This window comes from Pinus tabuliformis, chromosome 4_1 (assembly GCF_031772625.1).
Source record: "Pinus tabuliformis cultivar Carrire ecotype Pingquan chromosome 4_1, CPIR1, whole genome shotgun sequence".
NCBI lineage: Eukaryota > Viridiplantae > Streptophyta > Pinopsida > Pinales > Pinaceae > Pinus > Pinus tabuliformis.
Genome location: NC_142303.1, coordinates 209,228,236 through 209,244,472, shown reverse-complemented (window position 1 = coordinate 209,244,472; position 16,237 = coordinate 209,228,236). Strand labels below are relative to the sequence as shown.

General features: G+C 38.9%; 1 protein-coding gene across 5 annotated transcripts in view; it reads left to right on the top strand.

The window, feature by feature from the left end:
* LOC149174949 (uncharacterized) overlaps positions 1–16,237 on the top strand; it is a 165,036-nt gene that overhangs the window by 88,749 nt on the left and 60,050 nt on the right. For 2 of the 5 annotated variants that reach the window (XM_089419467.1, XM_089419464.1), the window contains exon 6: positions 3,552–3,632. The exons of 1 other annotated variant lie outside the window; for it this stretch is intronic. In XM_089419467.1, coding sequence (XP_089275593.1) covers positions 3,552–3,632 — 81 coding nt within the window. Of the gene's footprint in view, positions 1–3,551; positions 3,656–16,237 lie in introns of all 5 variants that reach the window. 2 more of the 5 variants (XM_089419463.1, XM_089419466.1) reach the window with 2 other exon arrangements.

Below are 16,237 nucleotides of genomic sequence, written 5' to 3'. Positions count from 1 at the left end.
CCCTGCGAGCCTCTTCAATCCAGTCTGGAATGGGAAGGGAAATTGCGAGGAGATTACTTTCCTCCTCAAATTGGCGCGATAATGCATCTGCTACCCTGTTGTCTTTCCCTTTCTTGTAAATGATCTCATAATCATATCCCAGCATTTTGGCTAACCATTTGTTTTGTTGTGGGGAAGATAGGCGTTGCTCCAAAAAATATTTAAGACTGTGATGATCTGTGCGGATCTGAGAGATCTGAATGGTGGAACACTGCTGCTGCTGATCTGATAGAGTTGCGGGACTGATGTCTGCTGCTGCTGCACTTGCTGATCTGGAATAGATGAGGTGTGATCCCCCGATAGAAAGGGAACTATGGTCTTGAGGAGTGTCAGGTGCTACAGATCGCAATATACATAAGGGTCTGACAGTAGTACTCGGCCCAATGTTTCAGGGCTCTAACTAAGGAGGATCGACCGTACCCTTAGCCGTACAACCCGACTACCCTATCGTACAGGCGAGTAATCTCTCCGAGTGCTGTTCTCGGTGTACTGTAGCCACAAGACGACCGAAGGTTTATCTATGGTGAGGCTTCAAGGTAGCTAGGGGGCTTCCTATATACCCAGAGGGTACGTGGAAGACAGTCCGTGCGCGGTTCTGTCTAATGCGCTACTACTCGAAGGGGTACCCACAGGGGTTACAAGGGAGTCCAACAGACGTGACCACCTCTTGTATTTCCTGCGTGCATGCCTCCCCAAATCCGCAGGTTTATGCGCTTAACGACAGATCCCGTGGTTTAAAGACGCTGGAACACGTCTCTAGCCAAAATTTTTTTTGCTAAAAATTGGAGATCCCACCGAGCCCTGGAAAGTGCTCTCATACCACTTGTTATGCTCTTAACCTGCAAAGTAATACCCAAACACAGAATATGCGAAGAAAAATACCCAGAACATAGAATATCAATGATTTATTATTCAGAGAGAAATGTTCACAGGCCTCTTCGAGGGGGCAACCTCCAATAGAGCAGAGCTCGATCACAAAAACAAGACACGATACTCCTCGCAGGGAGTCTCTATCCTTTATATATGACTCATACATGCAATACCACGGGCCAATACCGTGGGTTTTATTAATACCATCTATCTAATACTACCGCCCATTTACCATCTATCTAATACTACCGCCCATTTGCAACTAACTGTGGTCCCATCATTAATTGCGGGTTAACCACTTACAAATATTAATATGGGCTTTATTGACTCTTGACTATGACGTGATCCCATGACATAAATAAGGGGGTTAGGGTGGGACTCTAACACCCACACTGGGATCCAGACATCATCAAGGCCAAACAACAACTAAGATCCCAATACCAAAAAGCTCTTTAGTGAGCTTTTTGGGTATGTGCTGGATACCATCATCGGTTATTGTGACAACCAAAGTGGGATTTGTCTTTCTAAGAATTTCGTGTTTCATGATCGCTCCAAGCATATTGATATCAGGTACCACTTTATCTAGGATATGGTACAACGGGGAGCAATAAGGCTCCGTCACATTGGGATTGATGAACAGGTCGCAAATATTCTTACAAAGCCCCCATGGAAGGTCAAATTCTTAACCTTCTGTGAACGACTTGGAGTCGTGCAGAGACCCTCTTATGAGGGTCCCGTTTGAGTTGGATGTTGAGCTCCAGGAGCTCCGGGGGGCTTGGGTGCTTCTTGGAGCAACAAGCGACCATAGGGTGAGTGGTTCACCTTCCCCTAGTGGTGCGCTGTGTACAAGGTGAGTGGTTCACTTTCCCCTATGATACCCCATGATAATTGATATATGCATAGGATGAGTGGTTCACCTTCTCCTATGGCATATGAGCAGGATGAGTGGTTCACCTTCTCTTGCCAATACATCCTACCCATGTAGTCCGGGATTCATGGGAAGTACCTCTCATCTGGCTAATGAGTTGGGAAATGAGGATAGGGATCATAGTACTACCGATGGACGCTTTGTGTACTAGCGTACTCCCTATGCTAGGATGTTTGATATTGATCTGGGATCAATGAAAACTGATTTCGGGTCAGTGGAGAATGGTTTGATACACTCTTGATCATTTCTTCTTCATTATTTCTTCATGGTTTGACAGAGCAGAGCAGAGCAGGGATGACAAAGATGATACAGATTGACAGATAGTTTGGCAGGTGGAGTTCTCCTTAGTTGAGAGGGCGTGTAGGGCCAAACTCCACCTTGTACAACTCATATGATGGAGATGATATTTTTGTTGGATTCCTCTTTCTGAGAGGTGTAGGATTAATCTAAAGATCATCTCATTCTGACAAGTATAAATGGAATTATGAATTTATTTCTTCTATGGACAAATTATCAAGGTCGGCCAACAATCTAATGTAGCCTCAGAAGCCCAAAAGTCATGTCTCTTCACCCCCAATGTTGCATATAAATAAAAGTAGCATCTACCTCATTTGGACATTCATTCATCTCACACATATCTCTCTCTCCTCATCTGATTGGGTCATACGTTTTCAGGACACCCTTCTTCTCCTCCACACGTGTGAAGGTTTGACTGCAATTTCTGTTTTCAAATGTTGACCAAGTTGCAGCAAGTTTGACCAGCATTGACTGGGCAACGTTTGACCTTGTTTGACTGCAATTTTTGTGGGAATATCTCTATTTGGGCAGGCCGCATATTTGGGCACAGAAACTGAGATTTTCTGTGTTGTTTGACTAGCATTGACTGCAGCAAGTTTGACTGTGTTGACCAAGTTTGACCGATTTGACCAGAACTGTTTTGAGCTGATTTGGACTGTTGTTGGAGGCCAAATTGACTAGGTTTGACCGAGCTGATTTCGAGGAGTAATTCTGTTGATTTGACCAGCATTGACTTTCTGGTTAGGGCATCCTGTTGACTGCAGTTTGACTGGACAGATTTGACTGTGTTTGGGCAAGTAAATTTTGTATATTGTACTCTCTCTGCTGAACTTTTGAAGAATAATAAGAAGACTTGATCAAAGGGTTTCCCCACATTGGGGTTTTTCCTTGGTATCCGCCAAAAATTGTGTCCTCTTGTCTTGGCTTGTCTTCTGCTTTTTATTTATGTTCTATCCACATTTACTATCATGTTAATGTGATTGCTAATTTGGAAACTGATATTGGGCTAATAAGAAAAATTGAAGTAAATTGCTCTTAAGCATAGAACATACTATTGTTATCTAAAATCAACATGTTCTGGTTAGAACTTAGGAGTCAGGACAACAGTTTACTGATAGAAAGTCTAGAATCACTCCCTAACAATCTAGGATTCTCACTGAACTGTAAAATGTGAAGGCCCTCAGAATGTGAGTGGTTTTACTAACCTAGTATCATCATTATCCATCATTCTAGGCTAGCTACTCTTAAAATCTTTTACTTATGCCATCTTTTTTGATAACTATTAATAATTGCAAAATATTTTCTTATATTATATCTTTTAGATAGATGTGTATAACTTCTTTCAACCATTTATTTCTAGTTTGTTTTTATTTGCTTGGTACAGATAAACACGTTTCGTTACACCTTATGTTTGCAGATTTTAGCTGAGTTCTCAAATGGAAGGGAGCACGATTACTTCTATGCAGCCTTATATGCTAGCTTGTACTATGAAGCTCATGTCTGTAAAGAAATACTAGTCAAGTATCCCTTTACTTTGTGTTCATTTTATTTCTTTAAATTTGCAATACGTAATTTTGTTGCATATTCGTCTTATAGATTGGAATAACAGAATTGACTGGTAATATGGAAGACACTTTTTGATATTTTGATTCTTGAATACCAGAATATTTAGTAGATGATATTGGAAACTATTAACATGGCATTGATATATTTCAATCCCATTCCCTTTTAAAAGAAGGGATGCGGTTCTCTTCAAAAACAATCTTTAACCTCCATGACATATCATCAGCACAAGGCATCTATGTTTAGAAACTAGAAAGACACGGATCTTGTTACTCCCAATTTGTATGAGGATACTTCTCAGTTTGGGGACCCTGCACAAGCAGGCCGTGTATAGAGTATTTTGATCTGAGGCATTATTTTCCTACACAGATGCATATTGTTTTTTATTATTGGTATTTGGCATGTTCATCGCATTGGTGGGAGGTTTAAAAGATCAATTTAGCTTTGCATTTGATGGAGTAAGGGCATATTATTAGTGCACACTTTCATAGAGTTGCTTCCATTGTGGCAGTTTATTTGTTGACTGTTACCGCTCAAATTAGCTGGGTTGGAAAAGTTTAACCAAGCATGTTAAACAGTAAACACTATTAGGAACACACCTGCTGTCACCTCAGTGTATTCCTCTCACTTTAGGCTAACTCCTACGAAACACCAAGGACGGTATCCCTACAAACACACACTCAAATGAAAGTGTTAAGTAGACCAGTGCCCGAGTACAGGTATGTGGAAGAGGTAAGAGTTAATTTAATGACACAATCTTATCTGATAAATAAAGTAATAGCAGAACTATATTGCAGACCAACAAAGAAGATACTCAATGGATCAATGAAATAAGCATGGAAAGTACCACATGGAATATTGAGAATTTTTACCAAAAAGGAAATGATTTGGAAGTGTTATATCTGTTTTATGTGGCTGTAAGAGGAGATAAGCTTGCTCTTCAAACCTGGAATTTTTATACTTTTGAAGATTGCACCAAGGTAGTAAGCAAAAGGTTTCTTCACGGGCTCAAAACTAGCTCTTGGTGCACCTGAAACTCAAGGAACTTGGTTGGAAGTGTTAGTACTATGAAAATCCTTTCCAATAAATACAATAACTTCAAATTTGGGTGAGTAGTTGAAAATATATTCAATTTGCAAGTTAATTAATTAGAAAATGGCTCTCAATCGTGAGGGCTGAAAATTGACTTAGTCCAAAAGAGTGATCAGACCTACAAATTGTTTTGGACAGCCAATATATGATCTAAGTGTTGGAAATAATACTGAGAGGGGGGGTGAATCACTGTTTGCAGATCAATAACTTTTTCATTTCCATAATCAGATTTATATACGCTACTTCAGTGAAGGGAACTCGCGTGTGCACGCAATTGTTATCAAGGCAACCAGCATATATCTAGTGAACTTATGATTCAGTTAATTCATCATATGTTGATCTTTAATCTATGCATCAGTACTTTATTAAACATTAAATTGTAACCATGTGCAGTTAATAATAGAATAAACCATCACACATAAGCAACACACATGAACACCAAGATTTAAGGTGGAAACCCAATGTGGGTGAAAACCACCCGCTGCTGTCGTCTTTGTCTTCTTTTAATAATAAGAAAATTTGTTTACAATCTTGTACTGATGCAGACTGATATCAGTACGCAAGCTTCTACCTGCAGAAGGTTTCAACCTTCTCTTGTTCTCCAACTTCTATTGGAAGGGAGCTACAACCCCCTAGCTCTTGTACTAGCCGATATGTTTACTAGTACATAGGCGCCAGCCTACAGAAGGCTACGACCTTCTTTCTTCCTCCAAGGACCACATTTCATAAATTTTTAGACTGGATGCTCTTGGTACACAACAATACACATGAAGGGCTCATTTCATCCAATTTTCATACTAGACCCATCAACAACATTGAAGCTTAGAATTAATCATCATTGCAATACAACCATCAACTACATCTGTATCAACCAATCACTGAAACTCAATCATCACTCTCTGACTCAACCAAACTCAAACAATCAATGACAACCTCTAAACCTCTGACACAACTAAATCAACCATTCATTCATACTTAATTAACTTCAACAAATCAACTAGAACAGATAGATCACTGTAACCAGTACATAGATCTGAACCCAGAACACTACATCATCATTCAGAACCAGCTGTAACCTCAAAACCATGCATCAGAGTGTATACACAACTTGGAAGAGCCGAACCAGCGTGTATACGCAACTTCACCAAAGCGAACCAGCGTATAGATCTGCAAATACTTACTTATAACTTTGTTGCACTTCCCGACTTCAGACATACCCAGATCATCACATATAAAGGATAAAACATGTGTTAGCAATCAGATCTAGCCCATCAGATCACATAATGATAAGTCATTATGATCCTGATCCATCATTAGATCTCATCCATCATCACTGAAGCAAATCACAATCAATCAATTTGAACATTCAGAACACTGTCACCAGAATGCAGTCACCAGAACATAAAGCAAAATCCAGAACTCTGCATCAACAACCAGAACCAACTGTAACTTCAAACATCATAGTTCATAAGGTATATGCTATTTCGATGTGTCAAACCTGTTAGACTCCGTCTTGTATGTCAAATGTGAGATTGATTCTTCTTCAAAACCCTGTTTTGAAGAAGAAATCATTAAATGTGTTTTTTAGAATATGTATCAAATTCTCCAGCTCTTCAAAAGGCAGCAGCTTCCTCAGCTCCTATCTCTACAAAAAACACAAACAGAAGAAAACAAAACATCATCAGCAATCAGAGGCAAAGCAAGTTACAAGCTATTTGGAGAGGTCTCACTGGAAATCCCAAACAAACTTCATTGTCACAGCTATTGAATCAAATGATTGTGTTAGCGCTGGGAATGCCCTGCGTCTTATTGATCAGAGGAATGTGACCCGAGGTGATTTTGTGCTTGTTAGTAGTAACACTGTGAGTAATATGTCTTTGAGGCAAGAGTTCATTCTGAGCAGCATGCTTCTGCCAGATTTTAGGGCTGCTATGGTTGGGCCTCCAGACATTGTAGTTGCAACACCAGCTTGTATTGGGACATGTATTTCTAAAAATATTCTTCAGTCTTCATCTCTTGAGGAGTCACTTGCTACGTTGGTTTTAGATGAGATCTTCTTCTATCATATGGGTATGAAGAGGACTTGAAATCTCTGGTTCATTATATTCCACGTCGTTGTCAGTGCATCCTAATGTCTGCAACTTCAAGATGTCGAGAAAATAAAAAAGCTTGTGCTGCATAGTCCTGTAATTCTGACACTAACTGAAGTGGAAGGAAACGAGTATGATGGAGTTGTACCCAACAGTGTGCAGCAATTTTGGATTTCATGTGATGTGCATGACAAACTACTTTACATTCTTGCCCTTCTCAAACTGGAATTGGTTCAAAAGAAAGCTTTAATCTTTGTTAATTCTATTGATACGGGTTTCAGGTTGAAACTCTTCCTTGAACAGTTTGGGATCAAATCTGCTGTCTTGAATTCAGAGTTGCCACAAAACTCACGTCTCCACATGCTTGAGGAGTTCAACAGCTTCCTCCTTTATATTTTGCATATGGCTTTTCTGAGGTTCATATCATCGCACTCTGTGGCATCCAAGGATCGTATATAATCTCTGTACCTGTGGCTTGCATCTATGATTATAATGGTTTGATTTGTTTTGAAGTTCATATGGTTTGAGGCTTGTATGATTCGTATGGTTCAACCCTGAATGGTCTCATTATATATGGGTCTCAGCACAGCTGCAAGTATAAGAGTTGGTAATGAGCTAGGAGCCCGGCGCCCGAAAATTGCCAGATTTTCAGTTGTAGTTGTGGTGATCACATGCTTCATCATAAGTGTCATTCTTGCCGCAGCAGTCATGTTACTGAAAAAGGAACTGGCTATGTTATTCACAAGCAGCACTGTGGTTATGAGCGCTGTTTATGCATTGATCCCTCTCCTTGCAATATCTGTAATCTTGAATGGCACCCAATCTATTCTCTCAGGGGTGGCGATAGGATGCAGATGGCAAGCTGTGGTAGCGTATGTAAATTTGGCAACATATTATGTCATTGGCCTACCTATTGGAATTGTTTTAGGATTTAAGGTCAACATGGGAGTCGATGGAATATGGTGGGGAATGATAATCAGAGTGACACTCCAGACGTTGGCTCTAATTATTCTTACAGCATGGACTAATTGGAACAAAGAGGTCCAAACAGTATCAGATAGAGTCGAGCATTCCCAAGATGAGGAAAATGATTCCTCAGATATACTGCCCGCTTGACTAGGCTCTTTATGAAGCGCAACTTGTCAGGGGTTTAGCTACAAAGTGTTGTGTCGAATTACAGAAGCAATATAATTAAATGGCATTTGAATAACTAGATGGCCCCAAACTTAAAAGCCAAATCACCATCATAAACAGTAAGAACAGGACAATTAAGCAATAATAGGGTGGCAGGATTGCCATTTTCTTTCTCTTTATTTGGCAACTTGGCAATACAGAACGGTATGGCCACGTCAAAGATGTGGAGTTACATTTCAAGCAAACCGTCCGTGAAGCATCGAATCATACATTTATCATGTCACTAGTTAGGTACAAGAACCATTAAAATGAGTTGTGTTGTTGTTATCGCCTGGGCGTTAAGATATCCATCACAGCAGAAGAAATAGGATTCGATCTTCTATTAAGGGCTTTAGTTAATGATTCAACGGGATCTGCGCTCCATGTGTCGGCCATCAGAGGATTTTTAGGGAGACGCTGTTTTATTTTAGAATAGAGGAAACGCTCTTTGCCATTTTTATAATTGCAGGTGAAACAACGCCCCTGTTTTGGGGTCGATTTGTTTTTCCCTTAGCAGCATTTTATTTATTGTATTAAAAATTCATTTGAAAAAGAGGTTAGAGAGAGGGGGGAGAGTTCTGAGAGCTGGTGGAGAACAGAGAGTTTCATTGTACAGCTGATTGACAGAGATTTTAATGAAAATACACAGCTCTGGCTTTTGAGATTCCTGTGGTATGAAATTTAACATTTGTCTTTTCCTATGTCTCATATGTAGCCTGTTATGTGTTCATGTCATTTCATGATCGTTTCCATTTGAACAAATGAAGTGTTAAGGTAGAATTCATAATTTATATGCTCTGCCTTTAAGTTTGTTCATATTTAATGTTTTCTTCTGTTTGACAAGGATTCATCTTCTATGCCCTTGTCAGCTCCTCAGCAGTCTTGCCATTCCATTTAATCTCAATTTGATGTTAAAATTTCTTGCCTACCTTGCCTCAGGAGATAATCTGTGTTTTTGATTATATTTCTCTGTTCAAGCTGTTTCTTTGCCCCATGCAGCCCAGAAAAACCCCATCATTTATTAAAAACCCCTTTTATCAATTTACTAGCCTAAAATCAGTTTCTTTTAAAGTCATCTCAGCCCCTTTTAGAAAACTTTTTGCTGAGATAGACTGGAGAGAGCCCTCTCCTGTCCTCGTAGGGCTAGCTACGAGGCTAAGTGGTTTGATGTTGCCTTGGATTCTGCCTTCCTCAGCCTGAGGCAAATTCGAGCGCTAACAGAACCTGCGTGTATACGCGCTTTTACCAAAGCGAAATAGCGTACATATCTGCAAATACTAACTTAGACATTCCAAACTTCAGCCATACCCAGATCATACCATTTACAGGAAAAAAACATGCGTCAGTATTCAGATCTAGACTGTCCATGATCAAACCAATGTTGCACGAAGCGGGAGCGAAGCGGAAGCGCGAAGCGGAAGCGCGGAGCGCGGAAGCGTCATTTTCCAAAAATCTAGGAAGCGAAGCGTCCGCGGAAGCGTCTGCTATATATATATATTTTTTTATATTTTTTTGCATTTATACTCAAAAAAAACATCCCAAATACCAAATTAATTGTAGAAGACATGAAAACATGCATATTTTTGCATAAATCAAGATAGATATGGCATCCATGATTCCATTGTAGTTACTAGTATGTACAACAATCATCTATATTCTAGCTATTACAAACATACATCAGTATCAATTTGATACTGCTTGATGCCTATAAAATTTCATAGGACAAGCTCAAGCAAGAGAAGGAATGCAATCACAAGGAAAGTTATCAAGTTTCTATCAAGCAAGGGACTGTTAGAATTCAAGTTTGGGAATATGTCAGAGCTGGGCTCAATTGCTCATGAAGGCCACAAATCAAATTTGAAAATGCAAACCATGATTGCAAAGTCCTCCTTCAGCATTTAATGGAAGCAGCCAGCAAGGAGGCTTGGAGAGCTAATTCAAGACTATTTAGGGCAGCATCTCACTTGCTAGATCAGGCCACAAGTCAAGAAGTATTGATGCTTTTTCTGTGCTATTTTGTGGAGGGTTTGTCTCTGTTTACAAGGCTGCAGGAAGGTGCTGCTACAGCTGTATGAGGAGGAGGATTTGAGAGCGCCAAGAGGCCTAGAAGGGACCTACTGCCCTAGCTGCAGTCATCTCAAGCAACAGCACAGGTAAAGGGGGGTGGTTCCTTGTCATCGAAGGAGATTCTCATTCTTCTCTAGGCCACAAAGAAGGGTTGTTTCTACAGCAGCTTGGGGGGTCTGTTTTGAGGGGGTGAAGGCCTAGTTAAGGTCCTCTACCCAGGCCACAGTCATCCTGAGGATCAGTGCAGTTATAACCAAGTATATTTTCATGTATATGAAGACCTAGACCTTGCTGTAGCAAAACCGTGAATTGTAGGAGGCTTGAGGAGGAACCTTAAGCCCCACCAGCAGTACATTGAATACCTAGTAGATCAGCATAGGTGGAAGCATAGTTGGACATAAGATCACAGTGATTTGAAGCAAGGTAAGGGCAACAAACTACATTAGCAAGAATTGCAGACTTTACAAGGAAGTCTCTCAGATCTACTCTCACAGTGTATTGATAATTTGATATTGCACCTCTGGAATAATTGGACGTTCGTTATATGGCTATGCTCTTGCTCCTGGTATGATTTACCAATAGTGTCATATGATCATTGGCATATGCTTCAGTATGATTCTTTGCATTATGACATTTGTTCATGACATCAATTCAATATGGACATGTCACTTGCTTCAGTCATATATATGTTATCGTTTCTCATATAGATCAATATTGGTATGGCTTCCCAATATTGGCAATGATGGGTATAAACCTATAAGCAGAGACTTCTTCATTCTTATATGCACTTAGCATTATGTATGGATATCACTGCTCAAATAGCTTGAGTATGGTATTGCTATGTTCTAATTACAGCAGTATATGCATGACCTCAACTTCAACAGTTGTATATATTTATGTGTGTGTGTGTGTATCAATCTCACAAATATGTATGGCATCCCTATGTATGATGGTACAGTATATGAATATATAGAAGTGCATCCATCAGTTCAGTAGATGATTGCGCTTCCGGTTGCGCCACGCAACCCGCCCTTTTTCAATGTATATTCATTGAGTTGACATTGTATTCAGAGCAGTAAGACCGTATATTCAGGCTACAATGCTCAAGTTATATGGTATTAGGAATCCTATATGAGAATGATGTCATATTGGTGGGTTGCGTCCAGGTTGCGTCCAGGTTGCGTCAAGGTTGCGTCCAGGTTGCGTCAAGGTTGCGTCCAGGGATTCGCGATTCCGGGGGGCCGCAACCTCAAATGGCAGGAATCGTTTTTTTAACCCGGAATCGCGCCACCTCAAAAACGGATCCGCGCTTCCACTGGGGATTCCGGATCGATTCGCTCCGATCCGCGATTCTGCCTTTGGATCCGGGGGGGGGGGGGGGCGATTCCTGCAACACTGGATCAAACCACATAATGATAATACATTTAAGGCTTTATGATCCCGATACATCAACCATTATCAACCACATAGGTGCATCCTTAGATCAGGTCAAGCAAAGCATCAGAAGCTCATAACCTATATATATGATCTAACACTTCAGAAGATATTCAATACTTGCACACCCTGGCCTAATGATCTTCTCCTCCTTATATAGTTTTAGGCCTTTTTCAATACCTTGGACCAAATACCTAGGGTCAATACCTCGGACTAAATACCTTGGACTAAATACCTCGGACCAAAACCTTGGTTTTCCAACATGCACGCGCCCTTCCTCCCGTGAAAGTGTGTGTATATGTATATGCACCTTTTGTTCTGTTAATCCATGTGTATATGCTCTTTTTCTACAGTGATCCCGCGTATATAACTTAACATACTTGAAAATGTCCTTTTTATTCAACTTCTTGATTCTGATCTGTAGTCCTTTGTTCCTTCATCCTATTCTTTTGTATCATTACTTTGTTCCCTTTGAATAGACCTGTTATAATGTGATTTGCCTTCTGAATTGATTCCTTTGAACTGCCCTGCATTTTATCATATCTGTAAACACAACTATCATGAATTCTGTCACATCTGATATCTCTCCTGTAGATTCATCTAGATACATAGATTCACCTAGTTACCATATACAAGTGAGTCGTTTTGCTATAAGTGGGTTGCCATCAATTACAACACATGCATCATAATGCCAACACTAAGAGCAATGAATAGTCAAATGAAAACCCCTTTAGATCAATTATAAAGGATATAAGAAAATTGTGCTTGGGTTTCACGTATCCCAAGGCAAGGGTTGCCTCTAATTGCCTCCAATTGCTGTAATAATTTCCAGAACCTGTAATAGGCCTTGAGACACTTGGAAATGATGTTTGAACAATGATATAAAGAAAAACAAAGGGGGCCACACAACCTTAGGGCTTTTAGTGCTTCCAAAAATGCAATTTATGGTGGTTTATCCAATGAAAATAGTCAATTGATGCAAATTAAACCATGGATAGTGAAGAAATTCACTATTGAAATATGTTTTTGTATGAAATTTTTGGAATATATATATTTTTTGAAGGTTTTTTTTTATATTTAATGCTAAATATAACTTTAAAAAAATTACAATAAATTTTTAAAGAGATTTGAAAAGAGATTGATGTTAAATTGTTGGAATAAGGATGTGACCCTTTTTCCACAAGATTCAAGGACAAAGAATTATGTCCACTTTTAGATTTGGTACAATGCCCGAGGTCTTGATACTAGGTGGAACACCAAGGATATGACCAAATAATCAAGACAAGACAAGAAATGGAACCAAAATTTTATTGGAAGGGCTTCCTATGTAACGAATCCTCCAACCAAAGAAATCAACAATTATACAAGATAAGGTCATAGTTACCAAGTTCGAATAATTCGAATTCGATTCGATACGATAAAAATTTGAGTGAAAAAAATTCAATTCGCAAAAAATTCGATAATAGACATCATAAAAACTTTTTTTTTATTTTTATTTTCTCAATTTATTTTGAATTATGAATATTTTTTTATTAATTTTAAATAATATAACAATTTTAGAAATAAAATTATCTAAAAAATTTACTATTCATCTTTTCTCTTCAAAACATCAATCATTCCATAAATAAAAACTAATTATTTAAAATTAAGTTACTTCACACATTTCGGTTTCCATGATTGAAAAAACAGAAATTTTCTAATAACAATTTTACCTTCTATTTTGTTATGCCTTTTTAACTTTTTATTTTCCTTCTTTATATATGCCATCTAAACTCTATTTATTTCTATTCATAGAATCTTATAACAAAGAAAAAATAAGCTACTTTCACTTATTTTCTGTTTCTTTTCTAAGTTGAAGATTGAAAAAACAGATTTTTTCTAATTTCACTGATATTTTCAATTTTTGTTTTCTTTTTCTGCTGGTCATTTTTCTTCTTTCTCTATATTCCATCCCGCTTCTATCTCTCTTTTCAAAGCATAACGAATGAATAATCTTTCTCTCGGTCCTTTTACTTACCCATATACATTATTTTATGATGAAATATTTATTCAATGAAACTTGGTTGGAAATTTCTACTTATTGCAACTGTGTTGGCTAAACATCGATGACGAACCTAGATTGAGTTACAAAGTAACGGCCTCCTCCTGTCTCACTCTGCTTCCCTCATTCGGTCCCTTACGTGTTGGGAGGAAAACCTTGCGACTAAAACCCTCTCAATTGGTAATGCTTTGGGGTTTGAATTTGTATTATTTACATCGATTTATTTATTTATTGTTATACTCCTCGTAGAGAATTACAGAGATTACGACCATCTTCTATCCAAATATACAAGTAATAGTTGGACTGACTTTGAAATGGATGACTATTTACTAACCCTAACTCCTTGTCATTTTCAGATTTTTTTATATATGTTAAGAAGGCATCCTGCGCACAGAATTAACAAACTGCATTAACCCCATGATTAACCTTTAATGCAACGAATCGGATTGAATTTCTACGAACTGTTCGGCGGACGAACCGAATCGGCGAATTTCTGTACTGTTTGCCCGAATTCGGGCGAACTTGGTAACTATGGATAAGGTTACTTATCCTTAAGGGGAGTGCTAAAGATATCCCAAAAGAGAACAACAATACCTTCCTCTTTCAAGCCTTCTTGAATCGATTTCCTTACCCTTGTAGAAACTTTGAGATGCTCCACAAATTGCCTTTGAATAATTTAGATCGACCAAGCAAGAGAAGAGAATTAATGTGTAAAACTTTTTGTCTCATGAAAAAATGCACATTTTATTAGATAGCTCAATAATTTCCCAAGAACTTGCCATCCAGAAAATGCTTGGAGGCTATTTTTAATTTTTTAATTTTTTTAATTAAAATTTACATTGAGAAAACTCCAAATGGAGGCAAAATGCTACATTGATGTGGCCAAGAGGCGTATTTTTGACTCTAAGTGACCAAACTTTCTAGTTGTGATTGCATGGTTGGCTCACTTGCAAAATTAGTTTTTCATTGGTGCTACAACAACTTGATTTGACCTTGCTTTTCCCCTCCAATGCTTGGGCTAGTGCTGGCCGCTAGGCTTTGGTGGAAGGCTTGGATTGGCAAGTCTTCCATTACTTGAAATTTGGATGAATTTTGGATTGCAAAGTGACTTTAACTTGAAATTCATTCACATTAGACTTGGAGGAGGCCCATTTTTTGCAACATCTTACCTCCTTGACCTTCCTTGCACAACAATTGAGGGCTCGACCTCCCTTCCAGGGTAATAGCTAGTTGATTTGGTGAAGAATAGTTGAAATTTGGCTTGAATTTGACTTGAAAATAATTGATATAGCCCTTGGGGGCTCTCCTTCATGCATAAGTCTCCTTGAGCTTGCTTGAGAATGGCTTGATCTTGCTCAAGGAGGGCTTGACCTCCTTCCTTGGTCCTCAATCTTCCCAACGACTACATTAGATATCATGATTCATAGTAGAGTCCATGCTGAAGCATACCCCTGAAGTCCTATTCCTATCATCGACACTTTCTACCTAGTCAACATATGTATATCCTGAAGCTATACATCTTTGTTTGCAACATATTTCAAGCCATAGTTCATAATACCATGTACATATCTCAGAATTTCCTTTGTGGCAATCCAATGTTCATGTCTCAGTTCAACCTAGAACTAACTCATGGTATTCACAACAAAGAAAATGTCCAACCTGGTGTTAACCAAATACATCAACAAGCCAATCAATCGCCGATACATAGATGGATCTACCAAGCTGGATTCAGAGCCTCTTAACTTCTTCAAGTTAGACACCATGGGAGTAGCCATGGATTTATAGTCCATCATGCCAAATTTCTGAAGGATCTCAACAACATACTTTTCTTGACCAAGGAATACTTCGCCAGGTATTTGCCATACTCCCAATCCCAAGTAATAATGCATCAAACGAAGATCCTTCATATCAAATTTAGAAGCCAACTTCTTTCTGCATTGAATAATAAGAGGCTCAACACCTATTAGAAACAACTAATCAACATATAGCAATAGGATCATAGGTGCATTCTTTACAACCTTAAAATAAAGGTTTGGATTGACATCGCTCTTGGTAAATCCCAGTCTCGTCAAATAGCTGTCAATGCATACCAAGCTCTTGGAGCTTGCTTGAGTCCATACAAGGCCTTCTTTAACCTGCAAACATGAGATTCCTTCCCATGCACCTCAAAACCTTGAGGTTGCTCTATGTACACCTCTTCCTCAATCACACCATTGAGGAAAGTAGTCTTCACATCCATCTGATGTAAGTTCCATCCCAACAAAGCAACGAGAGAAATGACGGCTCTAATGGAGGTGTACCTGGAAACAACGGAAAAGGTCTCATCATAATCTTCTCCCTTTTTTTGGGAGAACCCTCTATCCACAAATCCTGCCTTGTATTTGTCAATGCTTCCATCTACAACATGGTTGATATTATATATCTGGCCTTGGCACAATTTCTCAGACATCATTTTTCATGATAGATTGGTATTCTTCATTCATAGCTTCCTTCCATACTTGTTGGCTAGTTGCTTCTTCATAAGTGGAAGGCTCTGCATCAATAAGGTTAGTCATGAGAGCTGCATAGCTAGAAAACCTTTTAGGTTTCTTAATTTCTCTGGATGTGCCATCAGGAGCTGCATGTCCTTCTGCTTCTTCCAAT